The sequence below is a fragment of the Sturnus vulgaris genome, chromosome 1, assembly GCF_052056855.1.
Source record: "Sturnus vulgaris isolate bStuVul1 chromosome 1, bStuVul1.hap1, whole genome shotgun sequence".
Classification (NCBI taxonomy): domain Eukaryota; kingdom Metazoa; phylum Chordata; class Aves; order Passeriformes; family Sturnidae; genus Sturnus; species Sturnus vulgaris.
Window position 1 is genome coordinate 121,959,999 of NC_142243.1, and position 27,060 is coordinate 121,987,058.

Here is a 27,060-nt window from a genome sequence, read left to right on the forward strand (position 1 = left end):
GACAAAGAAACAGGAAAAACTATGTAATTCAGCCTTCTGCCAGAGAAATATGGGAAGGAGTGGTGCTGCTAATTTTTATTAGGTGTGTTTTTAAACGCTGTTAGTTGACAGCTAGAACGTTGTCAGAGGCAAAAAGGCACACCCACATTTTATTTAACGTTGCAGGCAGTTACAGGAGTACTTCACACCTGCCAGTTTGCATCTGCCTAGGTAGTCAATGTTTTCTTCCAAATTAACTCCACACAGTACCCCCCTCACCAGCTTACACAGCCTGTGGCAAAACTCAGTCACATCAGCTATTTTTGTACAGAATAAGCCATAGATGACTTGGAGTGGGAAAGCCAGAGTATAATGTATTTCACTGTACTGCAGAATGCTTACAGTGCTTTGACAGCTGCTCACAGGGGCACAGCTATGAACCTCAATTTTGCCTCTACCTATCCCATCAGCATTTAATCTTATTATGAGGAAACATGGTAGTGATTATTCCATTTTTCTGTACACAGCGATAACCCCTAGGACAATTCAGGAGCTTCCACCATGATGTAAGCAGTGACTTCCTTGGCAACTTTGCAATGCAGTATCAGTGCCATGTCTCCCAGTTCAGCTTCTTTTTAGAAGCCTCTACTTTTGCTGTAAATTTTTTTTGTTGTATCCTTAGGTCAGAGCAAAAGGGTCTTCTTATTCTTCATCTGACCTCTGAAAAAGTACAAGCATAAAATTAATGAGTCTGTGCTATGACTTCCCCCCTCCCCATTTTATCAAAGAAATTTCTCCAGATGTGTTGATTTTTCTTAATTTCCCTAATGAAATATGACCTACATAGCACCAGTCATTAAAAAACAAAAAAAGCTAATGTCTAAAAACCCCCTTAAGAATGAATTTGAGATAATATCCTCAAGAATCATCTGCTTACCCACTTTTTACAAAAGCCTTTGTTTCAAATGTAAGCATGTTCTACACATATACAAAAGCTCTGTTGTGACATACAGCAAAGGACTCACTATGACTGGACATCTGCATTCCTCTCTGTCAAATTAAAGATGAATACACTTCTAAAACAAGTAGCTTAAAAGAATGCCAGAACATTTAAGAAGGCACCAGATTTTCTTTAGACATTTAAAAAGGCACCAGTCATGCTTTGTTTAGTTATATTATCCTTTATTATTTTACAATGTATTTCAAAAACTTTTACAGATGCCTTAAACTGTTCTACAAGAGCTGCAATACTGTCATAAAAGCACACCTACAGACCGAATGCACAAACGAACTGTAATACCTACTGGTATTGAACCATTAATATCCAAAGGGTGTAGTCTTTTAGTAAATAGATGTGCAGTAATGCAAATGCAAACAGATGTTAATGCAGAAAAACAAAACTCTGCATTCATGGCTATAGAACAGAGGACTTCTCAAACACATTTGGTACGGTAACATTCTAGACAGCAATATGAATAGCATTACATATTTAAAGCAATACATGCCCTGAAAAGCCTGTATTTTCAATCTGTGCGTGTAAACCTGAATCAAAAATAAACTAGATATAGTAAAAAACATGAGACATCTAGTCTGCCAATAAGATTTCGTTTTTTTTTCTTTGAATAACAATTAACCTGGGTGGGTGAACTCTGACCTGCATTATTATTATTATTATTATTTTACATTATCATGTCCTCAGCATTTCTGTAGTACTATGACAGCCTGTGGGTTTTTTTATTTATTCCTTGTGCATAGGCACAGGAGAATAACTTTGATGCATTAAATTTTTTTTTGAGTCTCCAAGTGGTAAATATGATTCATATTATAGCAAATACATTACCACAAAAAAGCACTGTATAACGACGTTTATAACATGTTTCAAAGTTCTCAGCTGTATTTCTCTGGTGCAACAAAGCAGGGGCATTGCAGCTTTCAAGCACTGTGTATCGAATCCTCTCAGGCACAGTGTTTACTAACAGCTCAGATATATGTTGTTCTCTACCTACAGAAGTTTTGCTTTTATTATCACTTCTGCTCACAGGAATTACTAAGACATCTTTAAATGTATACTGTCTGTAAGTTACAGGGCAAAGCCAATTGTCTGCATATGCTTTTAAGCCAAGCTGATGTATTTTCATGGGAGTCTGAAGGACATTAGGAGGAAACAGTAATTGCATATTGGGATTGTTAAGGGAAAACAAACAAAAAAAGAGTCAAAATTTACGAGTGTGGCACTGTGGCAAAGAGGCATTCTGTCCTGCTTTATACTTCAAGTTTAAAGTTTTAGTAACCATTAAATATTTCCTAACAGTAAACACCATTCCTTAATCAAATATAGTCTACATTCCTCTATTCTCTGCAGGCAGAGCTGCAATGGGTCATCACTACATTAGACCACAGCTTTTTCTGCTAGTCTTCCCAGCTAGCCTAAACAGCAGTCAGTGGTATTTATTAGTTATATATATGTATATATATATATATATCAGTCAGTCACACCCATCATTACAAATATGTTCTAGTTTATTTACTGTACAATGTATGTATACATATTTGTGTTATTTCAGTCCCTTTTTTTCTTATCTTAAGCACTCCAATGGTTAAGGGCAGGCTGGGAAAAAGATCAATATACACAAAAAGGATTACACATTTCAAGTCTGTAGTGATTCTAGTTTAACAGCAAAAGGGGATCCTCGTGCTCATGCTATGAACACGGCTGGCAAAAAAAGCCAAAAAAAAGAGGCAGACTGTATTTTTTCTCTGGAGTCAAAATCTAGAAAATTGAACAAAACAATGTTAGTCCAAAGGGATGTAGAAATGAAAAGGGCATTTCATTCAATGTACAACTGGAGCTATTAGGAATTTTCTTTCACAGAGGCCCTGAGACGAGTTGAATGGATTCTCTCTACCATGTGTTTCACGTGAAGTCAAACTTAAAGCTCTATAGGAATAGCATAAACATTTGGTATATAACAGTGGACCCATTTTTAAAAAGTGAAGCAATAAAATCTGCATGAAAAACTAATGAAGGAACAATTTGATTGGAGGCCTCTGTCCTTTGACCCCTGCCCTGTCAGTCTAAACGTCCAATAAAATGTAAAATGCAGCATACATTTGCTTATCTAAAATTTTCGTGATGATTTATTGCAAAAATTGCACTTGGCAGTTCACCAAACCAATGGAAAACTGGCCCCCTTGTTGGTTCATTCACACAGTCTTTCAACACCAAATACAAGTCACCAGTAGAAAGATCGTGATAGAAAGTTTGCTGCTGTGCTGAGCCAGCTCGCTGCACCTTCTGGGTGTGACCCAACACGAGACACTGCTTTGTCCTGCTCCTTAGTAGGGCTCTCATCTTCTGGCAAATACTCAGGTAGATCTGTGTTCTGCTCTACTTCCACTGGAGTATCTTGGAATGGAACTAGCATCTGGTAAAACAACAGATAAAATTATGTCAAATGTTGTAACTTAAAAGAATGAATGGAAGTAAAAATATATACATGTTCAGGGTGACAGGTATGCACGTTGTGAGACTCCTCCCTATCGCCCTATAGAGCAAGAACATAAATAAAACCTACTGTGCTTAGAAGGTACACAAGAAAAGCTTTGGCTTAATAGGGAAATAGAGAAAGTATCAAGAAAATACAGACTACCTTTTAGTGTAGTTGTGAAACAAAAGCACATCAGCAATTCCAACCAAGAAAACTCACCACGTTTACTGTGACCCTTTTCATATCATTATGAAGATAATCAATTACAGTACTTTTGTCCTTCTTCTGATCAGTAATTTCTGTATAACTGTTCTATGGATTCATTTTCTGACATGGGACATCCTTGACTCTCCTTGTGTGTGATTCCCCACACTGAATGTGTAGCACTCACACTTAAAAAACGTTGCCTACCATCTATCAGATGTTATGGGCAGAGAGGTGTCAATGTGTAAGATACAACTGAGCTGTAACAGTTGATATTTAGAAAGATACAGATCCTACCTCCTCACCGCTTTCACTTTTCACAACTTGCTGTGCCTTCATAACTTTGGTTGACGCTATTGCTGTTGCCAGAGCCTACAAATACCAAGAAAAAAAGCAAGAGCTCAGTGCAACAGAATGCAATAATGTGAGGATCTGGAGGGTTACAAAGCACTTACCTCTGCTTTTAAATCTGAGCGAATTCGGACCACACACCTTTGAACAGCCATTTGAAAGGTAAAACTAATAACACCTTTAATTTTCAACAAGGCTTCTTCACAAAGATTCCTTCGAGACTGAAAAACAAACAAGAGTCCCACAACTAAAAAACATACCATGTGAAAATGCTCACAATTAATTGTTAAGGTGTTCCTGTATGTCTCAAGACACATGGTTACAAACATGTGGTTGAGTAACAGAAAAACTAAGACTTACATTTTAGTGCACAAATATTAGACACTTGCCACAAAAGAAAAATTTGCTTACACTTTAGAAATCAAAGAAGGATGGAATCAACTGTAAATAATTAGAGAAAAGTGCTGAAAAGCAAAGAATGTTTTCTCCGTGTGATCAGCTAAACAGTCCCCTCTGGTTAAGTTCTGATTGACTGAAGTGCTCATTGATGAGTAGTTAGTGTTTAAGTTGCTATTTATCAGACACCTTGGCTCCATACTGACTGAATGCATCAAAGCAGCTGTTGTACCTTTCAGCTGCTTCATCTGTGGCAGCTCACAGACATGGCACAGCAAACGCTTAGTTCTTATTTTAAAGGAAAAATATTTGGTTGATAACACACAGAGTGCTATGTTTAAAGCAAGTGACATCACCTACTGTGCTGTAACATTACATTGACCCATACTAGTTGCATCTGCTACATTACCTTACAATGTTCAATTTTTTCCCCCCTTTTTAATATTTGCACAAGATGGTTGCAACAGAAAGAATTAAAGTCTATCTGGAGAGACTGACAGACTCACAGAAGGGGATAAAAAAGATGGACTGTATCAGAAATAAATTGACAGCCTTTACACAGGTTTAAAATAATGATACCGTTAACTCTTTCTTTCCCCTGCAAAGTTTTAAATAATTAGTTATTTCAAAGTATATTTGCATTAGTTACCAAATAATCACTAGTCAGTATTCACTATATGCACAACAAGCAAATTAAATTCTTTTAACCTCGGGAAGAACAAACTGATGCACTTTGAGGTTTTTTTTTAGCAGTTTAGCATATATATTGAAACAATTAATTTGTTTATGTATTGAAACAGCTAAAATTTTTGTGTTTTCCAAAAAATAACTTTGTCAGGCCACCTTTATTATACAAAGGAAATATTTGATGTGATAGGCTGCCTTACACAAGTGAAAGCTGAAACCTACTTCTGGACACAGGAAGCAACCCTTTCACAGCTTCTTAACATAAAAAAAATATATTCATACATGGATGTGCAGTAATTCTGTGACAGAATTCAGCTTTTTACTCTTAAGATCCCAGGTGAATCACAGGCACATCAGTTTAATTTGAAATGAGGCTTTCAGTGATCAGATAACTGGTGAATAATTTCTTAAAAGACAAAACTTATTAAGGTCCACACAAACTCCTTTAAAAAGCTGGTAGCTTGTCAGCCACTAGCTTTGCTGCACAGACATACTTTGCAAAAGACATTTGACTGGCAGGTAGCCACAAACCCCAGCAATACACAACTAAACATCTTTCTGCATAGTACTCCTGACACATGGGCACAGGCAAAATTTAGGTTAATTCCTTACACACCAAACCCTGATTACCATGCCCCTCACAAATACTACTGAAATGTACAGACTAGAAAACTGACTGAGGGGCATGCCACAAACTCCTGAGTTACTGCCTTGTTTTTTACCTCTATCACCAAATTTGATTAGTAGATCTTAAAACACCTGACACCACATTAAACAAAAAAATGACCTTTCCCCTCTCTTCCTAAAACAATCAATATCTACTATTTGAGGTTTCGAAATCCACAAGCGTTTGTAGGATCTGCAACCATTCCTAACAGCAGCTTCCCTTTACAAATGTCAATGACTGAGAACACCACGTCCAAAGCTCTGTGTTTACTCACTATGCCTTCTCAAACTCATACATGCAACCTAATATTCTCTGCTACTTAAGTCAGGAATAAATTATTGAATGAAACTAAATGGCTTTTCTTGCTCACAAGCCTTATCATCCTCCCAATCCCTACTTATCATTACAGGGATGTTCAACTTCTGGTGAGCACCTCTTAACATTTCTTTAATCATCTGATGAAATACAGAGCTACGTACACCAGCCTTCTCAGTCTCTGCACAGCCAGATTTTCCCTTAACAAGAAGCTAGGAAAACATACTGGTGTGATCTACCTGCAGTTTTGCTGTCTAGTGATGATTATCTGAATACTCAATGGTTTTTCACAACACCTTTAAGCATTGGAGAGAGAAAACTTCACAAATATTGCTAAGTTCCATTTGTTGAAAACAGAGACATGCTTTTAAGATATAATTGTACTACAGGCAAAATATCTAAACTCACGAAGTAGAAGTGGATGAAATTTCTTGCTTGGAGATACCTGTGAACAAACAAATCAACTACAAGCTTAAAAATAACAACTTATGGGACTGAATTTAAAAAATTTGACAGCGTAGAAAAGCCAACAGTGTTGACAAAGCACTGCCTTTCTAGATAGAGCAAGTGCTGGAAGGCCAAAAGTGTAAAAAATATTTGTATAAAGTGAGCTAGAGCAGCATGTTATTTCTAAAGGAATTAACTATGGTCTTATGAAAACAGAACAGTGGGTATGCTATTGGCAAACTGGGCCCGTGGACATGCTTACTTGGCAGAACGTAAAGCAACAGAGCAAAGGATCAGGTTTGATCATTTAAAATGGGTACAAAACTGAAAGATACAGAGTCCGGAGGGCACTTGTGGATAACATGCTTAAACAGCCTACATGCTGTTTGGCAGCCGTAAAAAGGCAAACATGGCCCTGGGGTATTATCTACAGGGGTATGGTAGATAAATCTGTAGAAGTTATTCTGACATTACATAAAGACTCAGTGAGACCTCATTAATTCAAATGCCATTCTGGTCACTACAGTACAAAAGATCTCACAGACAATGAGACGATGCAGCAAAACCAACTCAAAGAAAATACAGCATTTCTAATTTGGGAATTTAAAAAAAACCAGCCTAGTGTCTGAAATCTCTTATAACTAAAAGGAATCTTATCTTTTTTTAGATAAACACACTTATACAACCACAAGAGATCCTTAAGTGAAAAATGCTGAAGGCACCTTGTTTATTCTGCTCTTTCTTGAAAAACCATCATGAAAACTGCCTTAAAACATCATCTTTAGGTATTCTGAGTAAGCTTAATTTATGCAAGATTTTATACATATCTCATGCTTCAAAATACAATTCACAGAAATTGCTGACAATTGATGATGTCACATAAGGAGCCTGACTGAGTTTCTGGGGTTCAAATAAATCCCAGTACAGCATGCCTAATTTACACAAACTCTGAAGGTTTCCTTACCGAATCATCAAGGCCATCTATATGCAGAACCACAGTCTTGGCACGCTTATTTGTGCTGCCGAGGAAAAACTGTGCTTTCCGCCGACGATAGTTCATCTCATTCACATTGTCCATTTCTGACATGTTGGAAGACTGAAGGATATCATAGACTTCAGAAGCCAGAAGTTTAGTCTCTCCTGGTGTAGTGGTCCTTAAAGAAAAAAAGGGATTAAGATTTCCAAGTATTTGTTTTCACGTTAATACTGCAAAAAGCTATTGATGACATCATTGCAACTGGAATATTCCATGTGGTACAGTCAAGACATGGCAAAAATGTTAAGTGAAGAGAGCAGAAATGGTATAAAACTATTTTCTTTTCCTGATTCTAATTTTTATGTAGGTTTGTTGATTCCATGCTCATTATAAACAGGTCTGTTCTCAAATAACATGAACACAGTTTACATCAGTTTGACAACTACAAACACGGTAGTACATGGTCAGTGCTCCAGGGTTACTTTGTGTTGAACTTTACTTTTTTTAATAACAAAACTTCTCCAATTGTCTTGTGACACGCTTTGTTTCCCACTTTCCTTGCTACATAATAAAAATAATTTCTCTGTAGAACTGGCATCTTTCCCAATGTTTTCTTCTCCAAAGTTACTGAGCATCAGCAGCATAGCAGAAATACAATTTTTCTTGAAAAATCAAAAGGGCTATTTCTGATTAGACAAAAATTAATGGTATGAATTATATGAGAGCATTTTTTTGGATAGAAAAAAGTAGATAATAGACTCAACATACATTGAATTCTTATGATTAATTAAAACTAATTTTAATAAGGTACTAATATAAATCTGTTGTTCAAATTCAGCCCTGTTTTAATTATGCCAGTGATTTAAAGCTTTGTGTAGAAACAAAATTATTACTGCATCAACTTGCAATTAATCTTAAAATTATGAATGACAGCTTTGCTGCTTTGTTTAGCAAACACTAAGTAAGTAACAAGTACCTTTAGATTTATTTTTTTCCATTTGACTTCCTTAATTACTAGACATTAAACACATTTTCCATCCTACCATATGGACAAGAGAGAACACTAAGGCAACCATGTTAGAAGTTCTCAGCTTGTGGGGGGTCTCAGCTAGCCTTTTTAACTTCTCTGCACCTTGTTTTGAACAGCACCCATTTGGAAAGGAAAATGTCAGTTCTTGTGATAATTCAGTAGAGTAACAACATTCAAAGGGAAAAAAAAAAAGAAAAAGCAAAAAGTGGTAATAAGCAAATAACCAAGACCTAGAAAGGGAAAGCATTCCAACATATGTTCAGTTTTAAATACATGCTTATGTTCTTCTTTCCTATACTGAAAAATCACTTATGTTAATTCACAGAAACAAGTGCTGGGAACTCAAAGATTTCAACTTCATCCTTCCATAATTTACTAGATAAAGTAATAGAACTGATGATAAAGCCATGCAACTGGATGTCTTGAGGTAATAATAAATCAGCTTTTGCTAAAGTGATAGCTTATCAAGAGATTAAGGAATTAATCCACCTATTAGTTTTGCCAATTTATTTCAACAACAATCCTACCTATATCAAGTGATTTATAATAGAGGAGTTTTATTTTTTGATAAGTTTAAATACAGCTCACTAAGCCACTATTGCCACTATTCCACCTCCAGCACCCACTATGAAGTTAGTAAGGGGTTTTGCTTCAAAACAATTGTACTGTTGCATCACAGAGTTTAAAAAAGTCAGAAAGATAAATGAGAAATAAAGCATCCTTAATATTTGCCTTAATATATATGTGCATATATATACAAACTTACACAGAAGAAAGAGAATTTAAAGCTGTCACTATGTCAGCAAATCTAAAATATTCAAATGCCTAAAAGCAAAAAATCAACAGTGATTTTCATATGTTTTATTCTCCCAACATTATAGCTGGCACACTTCTTGAAAACTAATGACCTGCTATTAACTGCACAACTGAAACAACCTGTTGACTTTAAAACACAAAAGTAAATTGGGTCTTATTTGACTCAGTTATTCCAAGATCTTCCTAAAACAAGTCTATATTGATAAATTTTATATGTATATACACACACACTCAAACAAGATACTCAGATAATTTCCTGTATTTTTCCAAACAGAGGATACCACTAAGTTACCCCTATTACCTTTTAAAAAAAACCCAAATGCAAGACTTTAATCTTATTTAAAGAGAATCAGTAATAAGCAACTGACTGTGTAATAAAAAAAGCAGCAAGAAACTGAGACACTACACTACAAGGACAATGGCTGCCACTTAGAAATAACAGATTACAAAACAATCCCAAGTGAAGGTATACATCAATTTTACTCTGCAGAAATAAAATACTACACTTTCAGCAATTCAGTTAAACAAAGATGCCAAAATTCCTGAGAAAACCTTCTACAATTTTAAATATTGGTATAATGAGTGAATACAAGTTTTCAGCAACCTGTTATTCTTTCATTAAAGCAATTTCTGCAACAGCTGTAAAAATAATATAAACCTTTATATGCTAACATCAGATTAGATAAAAGGAAATTCTTTATGATGAGCATGGTGAAACACTGGTATGGATTGCCCATAGAAACAGTAGATTCCCTATCCCTGGAACCATTCAGCATCAAATTGGACAATTCAGTCCCAGATATCCCTGCTCATTGCAGAGGGTTTGGATTAAAGGACCTAGTCCAAACTAGGACCTAGTCCCTTCCAACCCAAACTAATCTATGATCTTTAAGGAAAAAAAAAAAACAAACATCTATCTGGAAGCAAGTATAATAAATCCTCTTGGCTACAAAACCAAGGTGATGTTCAATGATGTTCAATTTTGTTTCCTAAAATGAGAAAACTGTAGGAGAAGAGTTCTGAGGGCAATGACACCAGCCCTCCCAGCACCTGTGTGTCAGTAGTTTCAGTTAACACTGCCCACAGCTGTCTGACCCAGCCTCCTGCCACCATCAGAGCAGCACAAGGGAACTCTTGCTCTTTCTCCCTCTCCCACTCCAGTATAGCAATTCAGTTACCACTGAATGTGCAGGTGCATTCAATAAAGCCACAGTGCAGCTTTTTTTGTTTGAGAACAATCAGTGATTGGAACAATCTCACCAAGGAACACCGTACAGCTGGAGGTTTTCAAGATACAGTTGGACAGGGCACAAGATAATCTCTCATCTAGGTCCCCTTTCCCAAGAAAGGTTGGATGGACCACATCATCTTTTGAGGTCCCTTCCAAGTTGGGCTGTTCTGTGATTCTATGACTAGTGTTCTGCTATACTGCTAAGGAAATGGTAGCATATACTTAGAGCAGAGTAACAGTTGGCAAGAGTTGGTTACCATCTCTTTCAGAGGCGGTAACATCTTACATTATTTCAGCAAGATTCAGAAGATGCCTGTCAAAAACACAATCCTTTAGTTTCACTGTCTTCCTGAATTCCTGTCATCCTAGATTGCTGCCTGTCCTTCCATTATGTTCACCCAAGGCTGACTGTATAAGAAATATGAACACAGAATCCAAGTGACACGTGCTGTATCTGTCAGAAGAGGATACAAGAAATAGTTCTCATTTTCTACTCTATTAAAAATAACTTTTTAAACATGGCCCAAATGCTACAGAGGTTTTATTAGCATAGCAAGAATTTTTTAAGTTTTAGCTAACCTTAAAGGACATGAACACTAATGGCTACAACTCCAAAAGGTGTGTGATGTGGGCAGAGTACAGATGCCTGAAAAGAACATGTAAGCGGTGTACAGCATTACGATTGTACAATTAGCACATGACTGAAGTACACTCACAGCATCATAAATGATATTAGAAGGGCATGACAACCTTCCCAGCATAGCTTCATCTGATGCAAAGGTAACAGAGACCTAGTTTCTTCCTTTAGAAGAAGCACAAAGACTAAGAAAGACTAAAATAGTGATTTTCCCCTTTTAGAGAGGGGCGAGACAAAAATAAGTTTATAAATATATACATGAGGGCATGAGTGTGTAAAATATAATCTTATCCTTTTTTAAGCTATATTATTTTATGCTTCTTTTAAAAAATAAAGATGTGTACATACTTGTAAATTACATATAAACTGCATCAGAGGAAACATGCAACTGTAATCCTGCTCAAAGTAGAGCAGACCCTGTGCACAAGCACAGGAACTATTACTTGCCTTTCCTTAGTGGCACCCATTGTGCTCTAAAGACACATTAGCTAAACATGTAACAAACACACTACACAACAGCATTTCATTACCGTGTTTCTACTGAGTTTATAACCTTGACACAGGAGGTTTCCAAACAAAAGGGGATTTTTCTTTACCCAAGACTCCATTACATCCCAGACTCTATCAAAAGGAGAGTTATGTCATTTAATTCCAGAAGTTTCACTTCTGTAGTAATTCTGCTTTTGGATGCACTTGCTCAGTTCGTCTACTACCCACAATAAAATGTCAAAGTTAATTGTCCATTCATGAAATTTCAAGGCTCTGATAATCTCTGCACCCATAGGAAGGTGATGGAACAAATCTGAAGGTGCCCAGGAAGAGTGAGGCCAGATTCACAAAGAAAGTCAGGCCTGAATGCCCCAGGAGCCTTCTACAATGAAACGACTGGCTTCACTGGGATGGGAGAGCAAATGTGTACTGTCTCTTAACACTGGCCCTTACACAATCCCCACTGAGAAACTGATGAAGGGTGGACTGGCTGACCAGATTGTGATGTGGACTGGAAATTGGCTAGATGGCCAGGCCCAGAAGGTGATGATTGAGGCCATGAAACCCAGCTGGAGGTCAGGATGTAGCAGTGTACATCAGGGATCAACACCAGGTCCTATTCTGTTCAGTATCTTCATTAATGATCTGGGGCACAATGGACCCTTAACAAGTCTGCAGAACACACAAAACAAGAAGGAGTGACAGATACACCCAACAGCTGTGCCAGAGAGACTTCAACAGGCTGGAGAAATGGGCTGACAGGCACCTCAAGTTCAACAAGGGCAAGTGCAAAGACCTGCATCTGGGAAGAACAGCCCCAGGAAACACTCAGATCAGGCACAATCCCAGAATGAGCAGCTGGAAAGCAGCTTTGCAAAGAACCTGTTGGACATGAAGATCAGCATCAGTCAGCAATGTGCCCTTGCAGCAAAGGTTACTGGTTATCCTGGACTGCATTGGCAGGAGTGCTGCCACCAGGGAGAGGGAGGTGATCCTACTCCTTTCATCAGCAGTGGTGAGGCCTCGCCTGGAGTGCTGTGTCCAGGTATGGGCTCCCTAGTACACAAGATGTATGAACACACTGCAGAGTCCAGAAAAGGGTCAGGAAGATGATTACAGGGCTGATGAGAGAAGGGAGAGAGATCTGGGATGCTTGAGTCTAGAGAAGGCTCGGGGGGAGCTTATCAATGTACATAAATACCTGAAGGGGGTGCAAAGAGGACAAAGCCAGGCTCCTTTCAGTGGTGCCCAGTGCCAGGACCAGAGGCAACAGGCACAACCTGAAAAATCAGAAAACACTTTTCCACTGTGAAGGCGACTGAGCACTGGTAGAAGCTGCTCAGACAGGTTGTAAAGTTGCCATCCTTTGAGATACTCAATAGCTGCTTAGACATGGTCCTGGGCAATGTGGTTTAGTTGTCTTTGCCAGGAGCTGGACCCATGACCTACAGAGATCCTTTTCAACGTCACTCACCCTGTGAGTCTGAACACCTATTGAGAAGTCTTTAAATAAATTCAAACAACAACATAGATGGAGCACATCCATTTTTACCCACTTGTGAATCTCTAATCTTTCAGGTTAAGAATATTTTAGAAGATAGGCTTTTATGTAAGTACAGCAAAAATTTATTTAATTTTCCTGCCAACCACTTTCCTTACACATTGTCTTCCAAAGATTTCTACATGACAGCTTACATAATTCTAATGCATCTCACAATTAGAAAGACTGATTTCAGAAATTTTCTGCTCTCATATTTAGACTTAGTTCACTGCTCAGTCCTAAATTGTTTTATCTTAAGGCATAATGAACAAAGGGCAAGACTAGATGCAAAAAGGAAGGCATCGTTCTCAAAGTCATTAGAACTTGTCAGTTGGTACTGCTGATGTCTTCAACTTCACAGAACCATCCTTTAATGGTTAAAGTTGGAAGAGGACACTGAAGATCATCTAGTTCCAACCCTCCTGCTGTGGGCAGCAACACCTTCAATTAGACCAACTAGAGCTGCATCCAACCTGGCCTTGAACACCTTTCAGGGGTGGTACATCCAAAACTTCCCTAAGCAATCTGTTCCACCTTAGCTTTCAGCAAGATCTTATTACATAGAGTCATCACAGAAAAACTATTCAGATTATTACACCTTATAATAACAACTTAGAATCTTTTAATACAAAAGTTAAAAGTCCAATAGTTCACTGTTTCAAACATGCCATTGATTTTAGGAGAACGTTGCTCCCAGGTTTCTCACTCAAAATATATAATTTCTCTGTAATTCTACTTAGCGCAATAACTGTATTTGGTAAATAGAATACAAAGAGTATTAAACCAAAGATGAGATCACATAGCCAAAGTAAAGAAATATTTTAATCTCAACTGCACAACATAGATCAAAACGTCAGTATATATAAGCTCACTCAGTAGTTTACACTGTTACTCTCTTATCTGAATCTGATGCAGTTCAAGAGTATTCAATTTGTAATCTATGGACCAATCTCAGCATTGTACTGATGGGTCTTTTCTTCCCCAGGGTTGCTCAGGAGCAAGTAAACTAAAGACAGCAAGACCATTCTCAGCTTCTAGGTTTAGAATTGGGCATCACTTGCATCTCAAGGCTCACCTGTGGGGCTGTCCTGTGCAGAGCCAGGAGCTGACTTGATGATCCTTGTGGATCCCTTCCAACTCGGGATATTTTACGATTCTCAGGAGACATGGAGAAGAGCTACAGCTAATTTTTGTCTAAACTGAGAAACCTCTGTGAGAAGAGGGCAACCAGAGGTAGACTCTATGATAGAACTCACACCCCAGAACTCTGTTAAGATCCAAGCAAGGAAAACAATACAGGAGAATGGTACACTTGCAGTACATCACTTACATGACAACACTTTTCACACAGAAGGTGTTTGCACTGTATATATTTTCAGTTGGCATGGCCCCATCAGTAAGAGAGCATGACATATAGCCTTACAAATCACAGACAAAGGCTGTGGTACAGACAAACAGAAAAGGTGGAATTGCACTGTATAGTTCATCACTGTGCTCTTGCTCACTAATACTTGGGAAACCAACACAAAGAAAAGAGCAGCTCTGTAAAAGTAAAAAGAAAAGTAGCTAACAGTGGTGAAGGAAAGAGAAACTATAAACACAAAACTAAGGAAACAGATCTTGACATTTTAAAGTTAGTTCAGGTAAAATGTCCTGTATTGACATCTCAAGGATTTTACATAGCAATGGAAAGTAGTACCTTCAAGTGCAGATCTGTAAAAACAATCCACTACACAATTCAAGTCTAACAAATAGGACGAGTTTGAAGAAGAAAAATATCTTCATTATTCAAGTTAAGGCTCCAATATTTGGCCAGTGAATGCCATCCTAAATAACCTACTCAACTTAAAAGCAAAAACTCTGACTTACAGTCACAGAAGAATCCTAAATCACTGAATGTAACAAAGGAATGAATGCATAATTTTTCCTTCTAAACACTAGTTTGAGAGACCTCATTTACAGAGTGATGCAAGCACCTTCCTAAAAAGTTAGAGAAAGCCTATCATCACATAGAAGCAGATATTTTCATTTGATCCCAATCCTCTTCATATATGCAATTACTGTCACTGTATTTTTCCCTAGGAACTTAAGTAGTGATATTTTATTTCCATAACAAACTTCATTCATGGCAATGCATACAGTAGCCTCGTACGATACAAAAAGCACAAGAAAGAATTCGTGTCAATCTGTGAAATTCTATCATTCTATTTTATCACTGTTAGGCACATCAGATCATTTACAGTATTAGAGATTTATCATTTAGTCACGGTTAACAAATGGCTAATCAACATATACTCAGATCACTATGCATTAAGATCACTGTATTTGTTTCCAGGTGAACAATTTCTTTTGGAATACATTCTTCCCATACTTAAAGACAGAAATTGTGTCCAGCAACTAAAGGGAGCAGTAAGCTGCAAAGAGTTGCTACATTCTGTAAGAAGGGGGGTGGGAAATCACTAATCCTTGATTTTAGAAGTGAAACACAGTGATTGACATGGTTTTGATGAAAACTTGAGCATGAATGACAAGCCTAAAGAAAGAGCATGGTATTAGAGAAAAAGCAATCTGTTTCAAGACAGTTATCTGATCTAGCTACTTTTCTGCCTGTTCTGCTCCAGTGCCAGGGCAAGATTCTTTTTTATCTCCAAGAATGCTGCTCTTTCTTGTAAGTTTTTAGTGCATCCCATGATACGGTGGTCTCACTCATAAGCACATGACTGCTCTCCTAGCTCATTCCAGGCAGCAGGCCCATTATTTGAAAACAACTTGAAGAGCAGCATTACTTTACTGCACACCTTCTTAGAGTCACAGTATGGTGCTACTACCAGGCTACATCTCAGTTCCCTCTAGCCCCAAAACACAGCAAAGACCAGATAATACTATGGAGCAGCTGACAAAATTACCACCTGCTTCCTGAAAGGAACAAAGTCAAAATCCTGAAGAATACAGACATCAGGATTCTTATGTTGGTCAATAACAATATAGTATGCATAGCAAATGGGTTAACAACAGGAAAAACAATTTGTAGAGAACCTGTAGAACCGGGCAAGCCTTAAGTGACAGAATAAGCAGCAGCACTATGGATCTTCAAACCCCAAAAGCAAGCAGGTAGACTGCCCAATGAACCTATGCACAGCCTGAGTACAGTAGTGTTATGTGCCTAAATTCCAGTGGTATCAACCAAGTGCTCCAAGGAAATTGCACCATGGAAACAAGGCAAGGTCACACACATTTTCTCAGAATGCTCTCTAGAACTGCAAGATGCCTGTCACTTGGAAAGCCTTCCAGATACTACTCATGCTGATAGCCGAGACAATTTGACCAGGAGACACTAAACTAAAAAGCTTGTCATGAACAAGGAAATCTGATGTCTTAAGGTTGATTTTGTGCTTAACAAGACATACCCCACTGAAATTAGGAGAGAGGATTGGATTTCCCAATGCCAATTCCAGCTCAGTTTACATCATATACCTGCTGATTCTGAGGATGTACAGAAACCCCATGTAAATGCTGGGATGTTCTGAAGACTGCTGAAAACAAACAAAAATGCCTAAATAGTAAATGAGCTGTAGATAAGAATAAAATCACAGTACAATCTCATTAACTGCTGTAAAATCAGTGCTGTGATTTTGCAAATTTTAGCAAATTGATTAATTACTTTGGCCAACGCTAAACCCACGACACCATATTTAGAAAATGTTCTTGATTTATTCTATTGTCCTCTGATCACAAGAAGAGAATGAACTTTCAAGGATGGGATAACAGGTTTGAACATATGCCATATGCTTAACCCAGCTATTCATCCAATTTTGCTTAACTCTTGCTATTTATATACTAAATGGAAAATCAACTTTTGATCTCCCACAGATTGGTATCTCCCATATGGACATACTCTACATTAAAAAAAAACCAAACACAGGGCCTGTTAACTCAACTAAACTCAAAAGGCTCCATAGCAGCATTTGCTAGACAAGAGTCCACATAACAGACAAACTCCATGTTGAATTTCACAGTAGCTAATTCCAACATCTTGCCTGCTAATGAACAGTAATAATTTAATGGATGGCAAAAATCATGTTTATTATAGGGTTTCAACAAATCGCATCAGGGCTAAATAAATAAATAAATTGTAAAAAAAAATCTTAAGGGAAACAGCTGTCTCTGGTCCTTTTCAATGAAAGCTATAAAATGCTGGAATTAAAAAGCCAGTTCTTCCTGGGAATGATGCTTGGTGACGAGGTAGAAGTACTGGTAGTGCTGAAATCAGGCTCAGCACAGAAGCATTTTAGTAACATCTTGAAGGAAGCCAAACACCACTTTCATGTGTTATCAGCATGCTAACTGCACTAAGTAGATAACAAAAATAGTCGATTATAGTCCATAAATATCTGGAAAAATCCATTTATATCTTAAAATCCCCACTGTTTATTTTAGTTTTTGAAAGTAAAGTTCATCTGATTATTTCCCTGAAATTTATGGGAGAAAGTTTTTAAAAACAGCAAGAAAAAAAAAAGGGGGGGGGGGGGGGCTTGAAAGCTCTAAGATACAGGCTTCCCTAAACAAAGCCTGTATGAACAAGAATTAAACTACAGCAGCAACTTGTCTCAGAGGAAAAAAATAAAGCAAGTTTAATCTATATACGCATACTTATGTCTAAGTTTTGTTTTTGATTAATTTGCTAATATAGTTCATAGCAATTCAGTAGAGACTTGAAGTAGGTTAACTATAACATCTTGTTTTCCTACTCTTAAACTATTTATTAGCAAGGAACTGACTTTTTTATTTTAAGCAAGCCAGTATTAGCAGCTTCACTTCTAGTCAAAGGGACTGCAGTCCCCATGCAAAACAGGTTGAAGCATACAACAAGGTTTAAAAAAAGTGTTGTGGGAACTTGATGATGTACTGTATAAATACAGCATGTGCTAACAATTTTAATTTGTTTCAAGTTATTAGATAGGATTTTCTACTGCAAAATTAAATGGAAATCCTTGCCCAAAGATATCAGATACTACAAAGATAGCAGGTACTACAAAACAAAGTATCAAAACATATTCCTGGACAGAAATACATCCAATTGAGAATCACAGACTTCAACATTAACTGTTCCAGAATAAAATTCACTTTCTTCTGAAATAATAGCTCCATCCAGAAAACTACTAATGAAGGCTGTATCATCATTAGTGTCTTCCCAGGCATTTCCCTTTGTAGCATTTACTGCCTGTAATACCCATCTAAAACTATATAAGTTCTAATCACACACTAGCACCTTACTATGTTTTTTGATCAAGCAGCACTCAAGAAAAAAGAACAATAACTCCACTTATGGTTTCTTAGAAAAAAAAAATCTGCTTTTTTTTGGGATGCTTGCCATGAACGTCAAGACCAGGGACAAATACCACCTGTGGACAAGGTCACTGTAAACCAAATGTAGACATTTGACACTGGCAGGGGAAGATGAGAAACCTCACACAGTGTTAAGCATGTATGAATTTCCTTTTCATAAGTAAATTACTCCAGCCTACAGTACTGTCAATCCACACCTGCACTAGTATTAAATACTTCACCACACAATTTGTTACTTTACTTTCAAAGCATCCTAAGCCTTCTTAGCTCTTAATTTTAGTAAGCATCAGTAAAAGTCAGCATATTGAAGAACCTACCTCAGCACTTTTTCTTGTAAACTCAATAGCAACCAGAGAAGGTCACTGTATTCCTGAAATGCTTTCACCACCAGCTGATGACAAGGTTTATCGAGCCTTAAAGGCATCCTGCATTGCCATTACTAATCCTGACTCTTCTGCCAATCCACTCAAATCTCTACCCTTCCACATAGGTACAGAACTGCACCACAAAAAGAAAAGAAGTTGCCTTTCGGCACACCATGTCAGGCAGATCTTGAGGCACTAAGTTCAATATTAGAATATTTGTTTCCTATCCTACAGTCAGCAGTTATTTAAATACTCAGATTCTACTATTTTTTAACATATCATAATATTGTGTCTCATTCTGTAAACCACTTCATTTTTAAATAATCAACACTTTGGAGTTCCCTATTTGTTTTAATATAAAGTCTGAAAAAAAATAGGAAGTAAAGATATCTTAAGCTTAAATTACTTCCTAGAATATTTAACTCCCCATTTCAGCCAATTTCTAAAAAAAGAAGAAACTGACTAAGACAGTTGAGCACAAAAGGCTTTTAAACAGATGTGTTTTTATTAAAGGTATTTTGTACTTAATAACCTTTTCTCAGTTTTTCAAAGCTCTCTATTTTTTAAATTCTGCAATACTCATCACAATATTTCTTGCCTACGGTGAAAAGCAACAAGCCCATTTTTAACTTCCCAACTGATTTTTTTTCCCCATTTAAACCGAAAGCACCCAAAGCAATTGCGATTGTGGCTCTCCCTCTGTCAGAAAAGCAAGAATAATGCCTATTTACTCTGTAACAGGTACTGAAAATTCTTTTCCATGTTTAGGAACCTACAATTTGGTAGTTGTACATAAATCACCACTGTAGAACTTAGGCACCTCAATGGAGAGGTAACTACTTTCATTGCTTGTTATTACATTCTTAAGGCAGTCATTGCAAAACAGCCAAAGGCCATTATTTTGAAGAACTTGCAGGTACTCTATATGAAAACACTGCAGTAACACCTATTTACTTTGTTACCTCACTATTTGTCAACTAGTTAACATGAAATTCTCAAAATGCCAAGAAAATGGAACATTTCTGTCAAAGAAAAGAGGCAAAAGAAATTGCTGAAATGCAAGCACTGTCATGTCAGAGAAAGTTTTGCATCAACTGCAATCAAGTGCAGCACAGAAACCAGTAACAAAAGTTCTGCTGTTTCATGGAGTGTGCAAATGCTTTGATGAAGCACAGTAAAAGCTGCTCTATTGTAGTACTGTAGTAAAAAAGCAGTATGTTTACTGAACTGGTACTCTGAAATGCCCATAGAAGCACAGTACCTGGATTACAGTGAGACCCATCAGGCACTGCAAAGCTGCACAACCAACAGTCCTGACAGAAGTGCCAGACACCAAGTGGAACATTGTGAGGGAAAAGCAGTAGCTTGGAGAACAAAGAGCAAAACTAAACTATATTTCTGACTGCGGTCAAAAATATTGTAATTGCAATTATATACACGATGGAATGAAAAAAAAAAGAAAACAAAATCCAAAACCAGAGATTAACAAACACCTAAACTCTTGAGTACAGAAATAGTACTGATTATGTAGAGCTCACTAAGCAAGTCGCATGCAAGTAGAAATGGTGACTGTGTAATGTCTCTGACTACAGAGAGGTCCTGAGATAGACAAAAAATCCAAAAAGAACCTCACTAACATCAAAAGTACATCTTGCAAGGGCACAGAGGAGACCCTTTCATTGAGCCATGCTTTGGTATTTTTTTGTGAACTGTACACACACAACCAGTAAGCTTATCCTAAATTGTACCTCTCAAAACAAACCTTTAGAACAGTTGTTTACATAACTGCTAATTTCTATTAACGCATGCAAAATATAAACTCACAGTAGCATTTCAATATGTAAATTGCTAGTTACATTTGAATTGCTGATGGTCCAGGCTTTGACTAGTCTTACAAATGACATCCATCCTTCCAAGACTTTGAACCTTATTTCCTTACCTCACACAGCCATGAGATTTTCCCAGAAAGCCTATTACTTTATGACTAAAGTCTAGGTTAATACCAATATTATAACAGTAGGATTTTAACTAATACTTTTTGTGTTTTATTTGTTATCATGTGTCCCTGTGCATGCATCTCTGTGTTGAGATCATAGCTTCCTATATGGTTACTAACACTGAAATACACTAGAGGAACCAAAGACTGCTGAACAGAAGTCTGAACTTTTGTTAGTTTGCCAGGATCCAGAAACAAAAAGAGTAGGAATCTATACTGAGAACACACCTAACTAACTGAGGTAGCTCACTACATTAAACCCTCTCCCCTAGATATAACCTCCTTCAAATAACAAAGCTTTTGACAGACAAAAGGAGCTTTCACAAATAAAGTGGTATTTTTAAAGAGGACATACTGATGTCTCCTACATCTTGTAATATTTCCCTGTTTTGTTTTGGGGGGAAGGGGGCAGAGGAGGCTTTTTCAAAAATAACTTCAAGAAACAATCTAGTCCCAAAACTTGTAACATTTAGAAAATATACAATACAATAAAAACATTCTTTAAAGAAACTCAGGGTATCTAGGAGAGAGGGGGATATTAAGCTACTTTGCTTAACAATGCTGAACAGAACAGCCTGCAGGCGTCTTCCTGCTGTGACCTTCTATTATTAAAAAACACATTGCTCCAGCAATAAATACACTGGAGCCCCACAGCCCAGCCACTCACCTGCAATCAAGGGTGTCATTTTATTGGGAAAAATAATAGGAAAGGGAAGGCCACGAAAGTTAACACGGAACAGACAGATGTGTGTATTATTCTTCCTCCAGGTGATACACTACAATTTGGAAATAATGACTAAATCAAAGTTTTTGAAACCTACTGCTTACATGAAAATCCAAGGCCTAGGATAATCGTATTTTTCTCCAAAAACACAACTTCTCAATGCAGAATCACAAGTACTGTAGAGTTCAAAAATAATCAGGCAATTGAATCATGCTTCCGATTACACAGTCTCAACTGTTTCTCAATTTTGACGTGTTAAAAATCCCCACATGCCAAAGATTAAAAAAACAGCATTACTAAGTGACTAAGGTAGAGAAAAATAAAATCTCTACAGTCTCTAAAAAGCTGTTTCCTCCTCCTTTTCAGATCAGAATGTATGTATTCCAATTAATAACATAAATGCATTAAATGTTAAGAAGTTTACAGTTTTTCAATTGCAACTTCTCACAAAGTATTATATTGAAACTAGCTATATGGCAACTTCCCTTTAATCATCAGATATCCCTTTAAATACATAGTTTGCCTACTTCCTAATTAATATATGGCCTTTGCCCTGTCTTTTCCCAACCATTCATCCTTTGACAAGGAAGAAAAAACAGCATGTCACACAACAAAAAATAAAACTATAAAACTATTTTGATGCTACATCCCTACTATTTTAATTTCAACGAATACTATCTGAAATGCTTGGCTTTTGCCTTTTTTTTTTTGTCAGATATAAATTTAAACTTTGCTGGTTTCAATGAATAATTAAATTTTCAAAAAGTGCAGGTAATTAAGACTACCAAAAATTAAAACTGAGTAAGAAGTCAGCAATTATAGACTGCATGTATTTTACCAGATCTGCAAGGGACTCTAATTAAACACATATTAATTGCTCTAATCTTCTTAGGCAAGTAATAAATTGGAAGAGCTGATTAATGCACTGGATTTAGTTCAGCTTGTTAAATCTGACAACCTGGCAAAGGAAGACTATCTTGAAAAGCTCTTTTAGCTAAGTAATTGGAATTTTACTCTCAGTCATTTGCTGTTCCATAATAAGAGCTATTTAGTATATTGACTCTTCATCAGTGGTTTTTTTTTAATACATACCAGTTATACTGAAACAGTACCATTATGCTGCTCATAAAGATCATGAAAAATTATGAACTTTGACCTTTATTGTCCATCAAAAGACACTTTCGCTCTGAACACAAATTAGTTTATTTCCTTGTAGGCAATAAATCCTAATTAATTTTAATTCTAGAAGCTGCTAATAACATTTTAGAAAGTCCATATGGACACATTAAGTCCTCTACACAATTCATAAAGCCAGCAACTAAACCAGTTTTCAATATTAAATAACTGCTGATGACTGCTGGAATACAATGAGACACCAGTATTCAAAGAGCTTCAATCTCTTCTCTCTTTTTAACCTATTTATGCAATCACTTCTGCCCATACACATGACAAGGGAGTGTAACATTTCTGTAGTATCAGCCATAAAAAAATAGAAAAGTTGGAACCTCCAACTAGATGTTCCTTCCAATAGAGAATTGTAAACCTCCAGGTAGAGATTTTAAAGGCCTGATATCTCCCCAACACAGTTACTTACTCCTAGCTTGTAACATGGAAAAATGCATCTTTTTCACTTAAAAATAAGCAGATGTAGATGAACAAAAGAAAAAAAAAAATCTCCCTTGCTAGGGAAAAAAGCAGCAAGTGAAGACAAGGGAATCAGAAATTTTTATACTTGAAAAATGTTTTGAAGTATTTCATGAAAGCTGAAACAGCTCTTCATATGTCCTAGAAAATGTGAAAGTATATAAAGTCTTTCACATGAAGAAGCTTAGAAAGTCATGTGCTCCAAATCAAGTTCAGTCAGAAAACAAATCCTAAACATAAAAATATCTAGCTGCCATCAAAGTTTCATTCTGAACTTAGAGCTGACATTCCATACTTCTCCTATAGAACCTGTAACTTCCAGGATCTACGTTTAAAATTTGTTACTCTTCTATTAGCAAAATCTAGTGTTCATACACCTTGAAAATCAGTCACAGTGAACCTGAAACCTATCCTTTGTCCCTTAAGTGTAGTATCAACTAAGGAGTCAGCAAGACATTAGTTTTGAGTAGCAGTATGATTTTGACAACTGAGCTTTAACACTTAGAATAAGCAAAACACCAAAAAGTTAATCAGATAATACTAGAGGACTAATAATCCATGAAAGGAGACATGAAGGTACCTCAAAGAACAGTCAAACTCAGTTGTCTCAAATATTTCCTACCAATTCTTCATGATGCAGTGCAATTTACTGTTTATCACTGAGGTCCCTAGCACAGGAGAAATACTTTCCTGTGAGAATGGTGAGGCACCGGCACAGGCAGCCCAGAGAAGCTGTGGATGCCCCATCCCTAAAGTGTCCAAGGTCAGGTTGGATGGAGTTCTGAGCATGGAAGGTGTCCCTGCCCAAGGCAGGGAGTTAGAACTAGATGATCTTTAAGATCCCTTCCAACCCAGCCATTCTATGATTGGATAAACAGCTGGCACTCAATTTCAACTCTCAGCCTCAGCAGCCTTCATGAAAGAAATGGTACTTTGCCATCATGATATTGAGTTTAAGTAAGCAGTATAATCTTTTTCCATTGGTTGTGTACTACTTTCAATGAAAGGGTTGGGGCTTGTGCCTCAGGCTCCCATGTACTACTACAAGAAGCCACCAATAGAAAACCAGCTCCAACCACTTTCCAGCTGATGGCATTGACCATTTAAGGATCTGTTAGACTTGTTAGCTGCACTTAGGTTATGACAAGAAATTCCATATCTGAACTTGATGTCTCTAACACAGAAACCTTCAAGGCTTATAAAAAGACACATGATGAGAAAAGCCCTCAAATTTCAGGATTTGTGGAACAGAAAGCAAAAGAGAACTAGAATGCTAAAAACCCTCAACTTCCCAGCATACTGTCAGTTCAGCACTGCTGAACATAAACTTAAGTGTGAAATGAGACAAATACTCAGTTTGTGATTTGCCTGGGCTCTATCTCATTGCTTGAGAAGACATACCACAGCTTCATCGGTGGCAGAATACATTTTGTCATAAATCAGTACTGAACAGGGAAAGTCACTGAATATTTAGTTAAGTGAGAAAATGGACAGCAAGAGTTGAAAAATCCTTGGTGAAAAGAAACTATTCAGATGACAGGATGTGCTTCATCTGTCAGGAGCAAAAAGCCAGTGACTACAACTTCTGGTCGAGAAGATGCTGGGTTCTGTCTTGCTTGAAAGAAAGAAACTAAAAGTGGAAAAGCATAATTCTGACAGAAGTTCCTATCTTTTTTGTATAATTTGTTTGCATCTTTGTAACACGTTACCAAAAATGAATTTAAATCCCAAACTAAATTCTGAAAAACATAAAAAACTATTTAGATGGAGTAATCAGTTAAATACACAGATTCTGGAAAGTACACAAGAACAGAGAGCATGAAGTCATTTAGACCAAAACATCTATTAACGTCTAGTTTCAGTTCAACAGACTACAATATCTTCTGGTAAACTGAAATCAATTAAAAGCTAGAACCTGCATTTTGTAAAGCAAATCAAAGACAGAAGACTTGTCTTCTGCCCTACAAACTTTCTAACAACAAACCCCACAACCCAAAACTTAATTGGGATAAAAGTAATTCTACATTTATCTTCTCGGCACTTTTCTACCATCTTTCCCCATATTTATGCAGGCAGTACAAAACTTAACTTCAGCATTTCCTGTCAACATTAAAACCTAAAATCCTGACAAGCACATGACAAAGTCTTGTGGTTGAAGATGCTATGTATTTAAATTTTCATGATATCACACTTTCCAAATGTTACCAGCATACAAATCAAACGTATGCTCTTACTGTTGCCAGAGAGCTTTCTAGAAAAAAAAAAAAAAAAAAAAAAAAGAAACACCTACAAGAGTTCCAGTTTTCATTGACTTATCTCTCATTTTCTGCACGTATCTGAACTTCGCACTTTTGGCCTTTGAAACTGAAACCTAGAAAAAAGTGTTGTTGAAGAGATTTCCATAAAATTCTTTAATGTTTCCCAAGTAATATTTGCAAGCTACAGAGACTGATAATGAACTACCATTCCCCTCTCAACAACTTTTTCAGGGCATCTCTGCACTATAAATAGGCACGCAATCTATACTAAAAAAAAGTTCTTTTGAAACATGCCCTTCTGTTATCATCTAAATATTTCAGGTCTCATTGTTATTATAAAAGTAGCAAAGACTTCTGTATATTTCACTTAATTATGCTTGTCCTTAGAAAGGGTTAATATTATAAGACTTAACTCCATTTTTCTCTCCATACATCATATTGGAACCTATCACTTCAAAAGTTATAATTATTACATTGTTTTTTAAAAATTGACATCTCTTCTAAATTCTAGTAGCTTTGTTCATTTTTCTTTTTAAGACACGTTTTAAATACTTGTGTTTTGCGTAACTGGGGAATCCAAGATGATATTCAGGCATAATGCTGAATTCCTTGCCAATACATACTGTCTTTAGATTTAGCACAATTAATGAAGTACTTAAAGGTAAACAGCAGTAATATTTCCTAGATCACACAGAACTTGAGTACTGACCATAATTTCCCCTCCTTCATTTTCACACATATTGATAAGGAGCGTGAGACAAAGGGAAATACAACAACAATCCTGTAATACCCAAGAATAATCCCGAATCCTGGGCTGCATCAAAAGCAGCAGGTCTAAGAAGGTGATTCTGCCCCTCTACTCTGCTCTTGTGAGACCCCACCTGAACTGCTGAGCACAGTTCCAGCGCCCCCAACATAAGAAGAACGTGGAACTGCTGGTGCCAGTCCAGAGGAGAGCCACAAAGCTGAGAAGAGGGCTGGAGCACCTCCCTTACAAAGACAGGCTGAGGAAGCTGGGACTGTTGAGCTTGGAGAAGAGAAGGCTGGGTGGAAATCCCATTGTCACCTTTTGGTATCTGAAGGGGCCTACTGGGAAGCCAAAGAGGGACTCTTCATCAGGAACTGGAGCAATAGGACAAGGTGCACAAATTGAAAAGTGTTAGATATTAGGGAGAAATTCTTTACTGTGAAGGTGGTTAGGCACTGTAAAAGGTTGCCCAGGGAGGATGTGGGTACCCCAAACCTGGCAGTGTTCAAATCCAGGTTGGATAAGGCATTGAGCAACCCGGTCTAGTGGGTAGGGACTTGATGATCCTTAAGGTCCATTCCAACCCCTTAACATTCTATGATAATAAGATACACACTGCCAAGAACTGGCAGGGCTGTGGGATGAAGGAACTAGTAAAGTCTAGCTTTGTGTTTCTTCTAAAAGACATCTGTACATCTACAGCACAAGTGACAGAGGTTCAACTAA

At 37.1% G+C, this 27,060-nt stretch overlaps 1 protein-coding gene across 4 annotated transcripts in view; it reads right to left on the reverse strand.

Moving 5' to 3' along the window:
- Positions 1-1,140: 1,140 nt before the first annotated feature.
- ARMC1 (armadillo repeat containing 1) overlaps positions 1,141-27,060 on the reverse strand; it is a 33,896-nt gene continuing 7,976 nt past the window's right edge. For all 4 annotated transcript variants that reach the window (XM_014873042.2, XM_014873041.2, XM_014873039.2 and 1 more), the window contains exons 4-7: positions 7,499-7,688; positions 4,127-4,243; positions 3,969-4,043; positions 1,141-3,404 (exon numbers count right to left, since the gene is read on the reverse strand). In XM_014873042.2, coding sequence (XP_014728528.1) covers positions 3,213-3,404; positions 3,969-4,043; positions 4,127-4,243; positions 7,499-7,688 — 574 coding nt within the window. In that variant the 3' untranslated portion in view covers positions 1,141-3,212. The remainder of the gene's footprint in view (positions 3,405-3,968; positions 4,044-4,126; positions 4,244-7,498; positions 7,689-27,060) is intronic.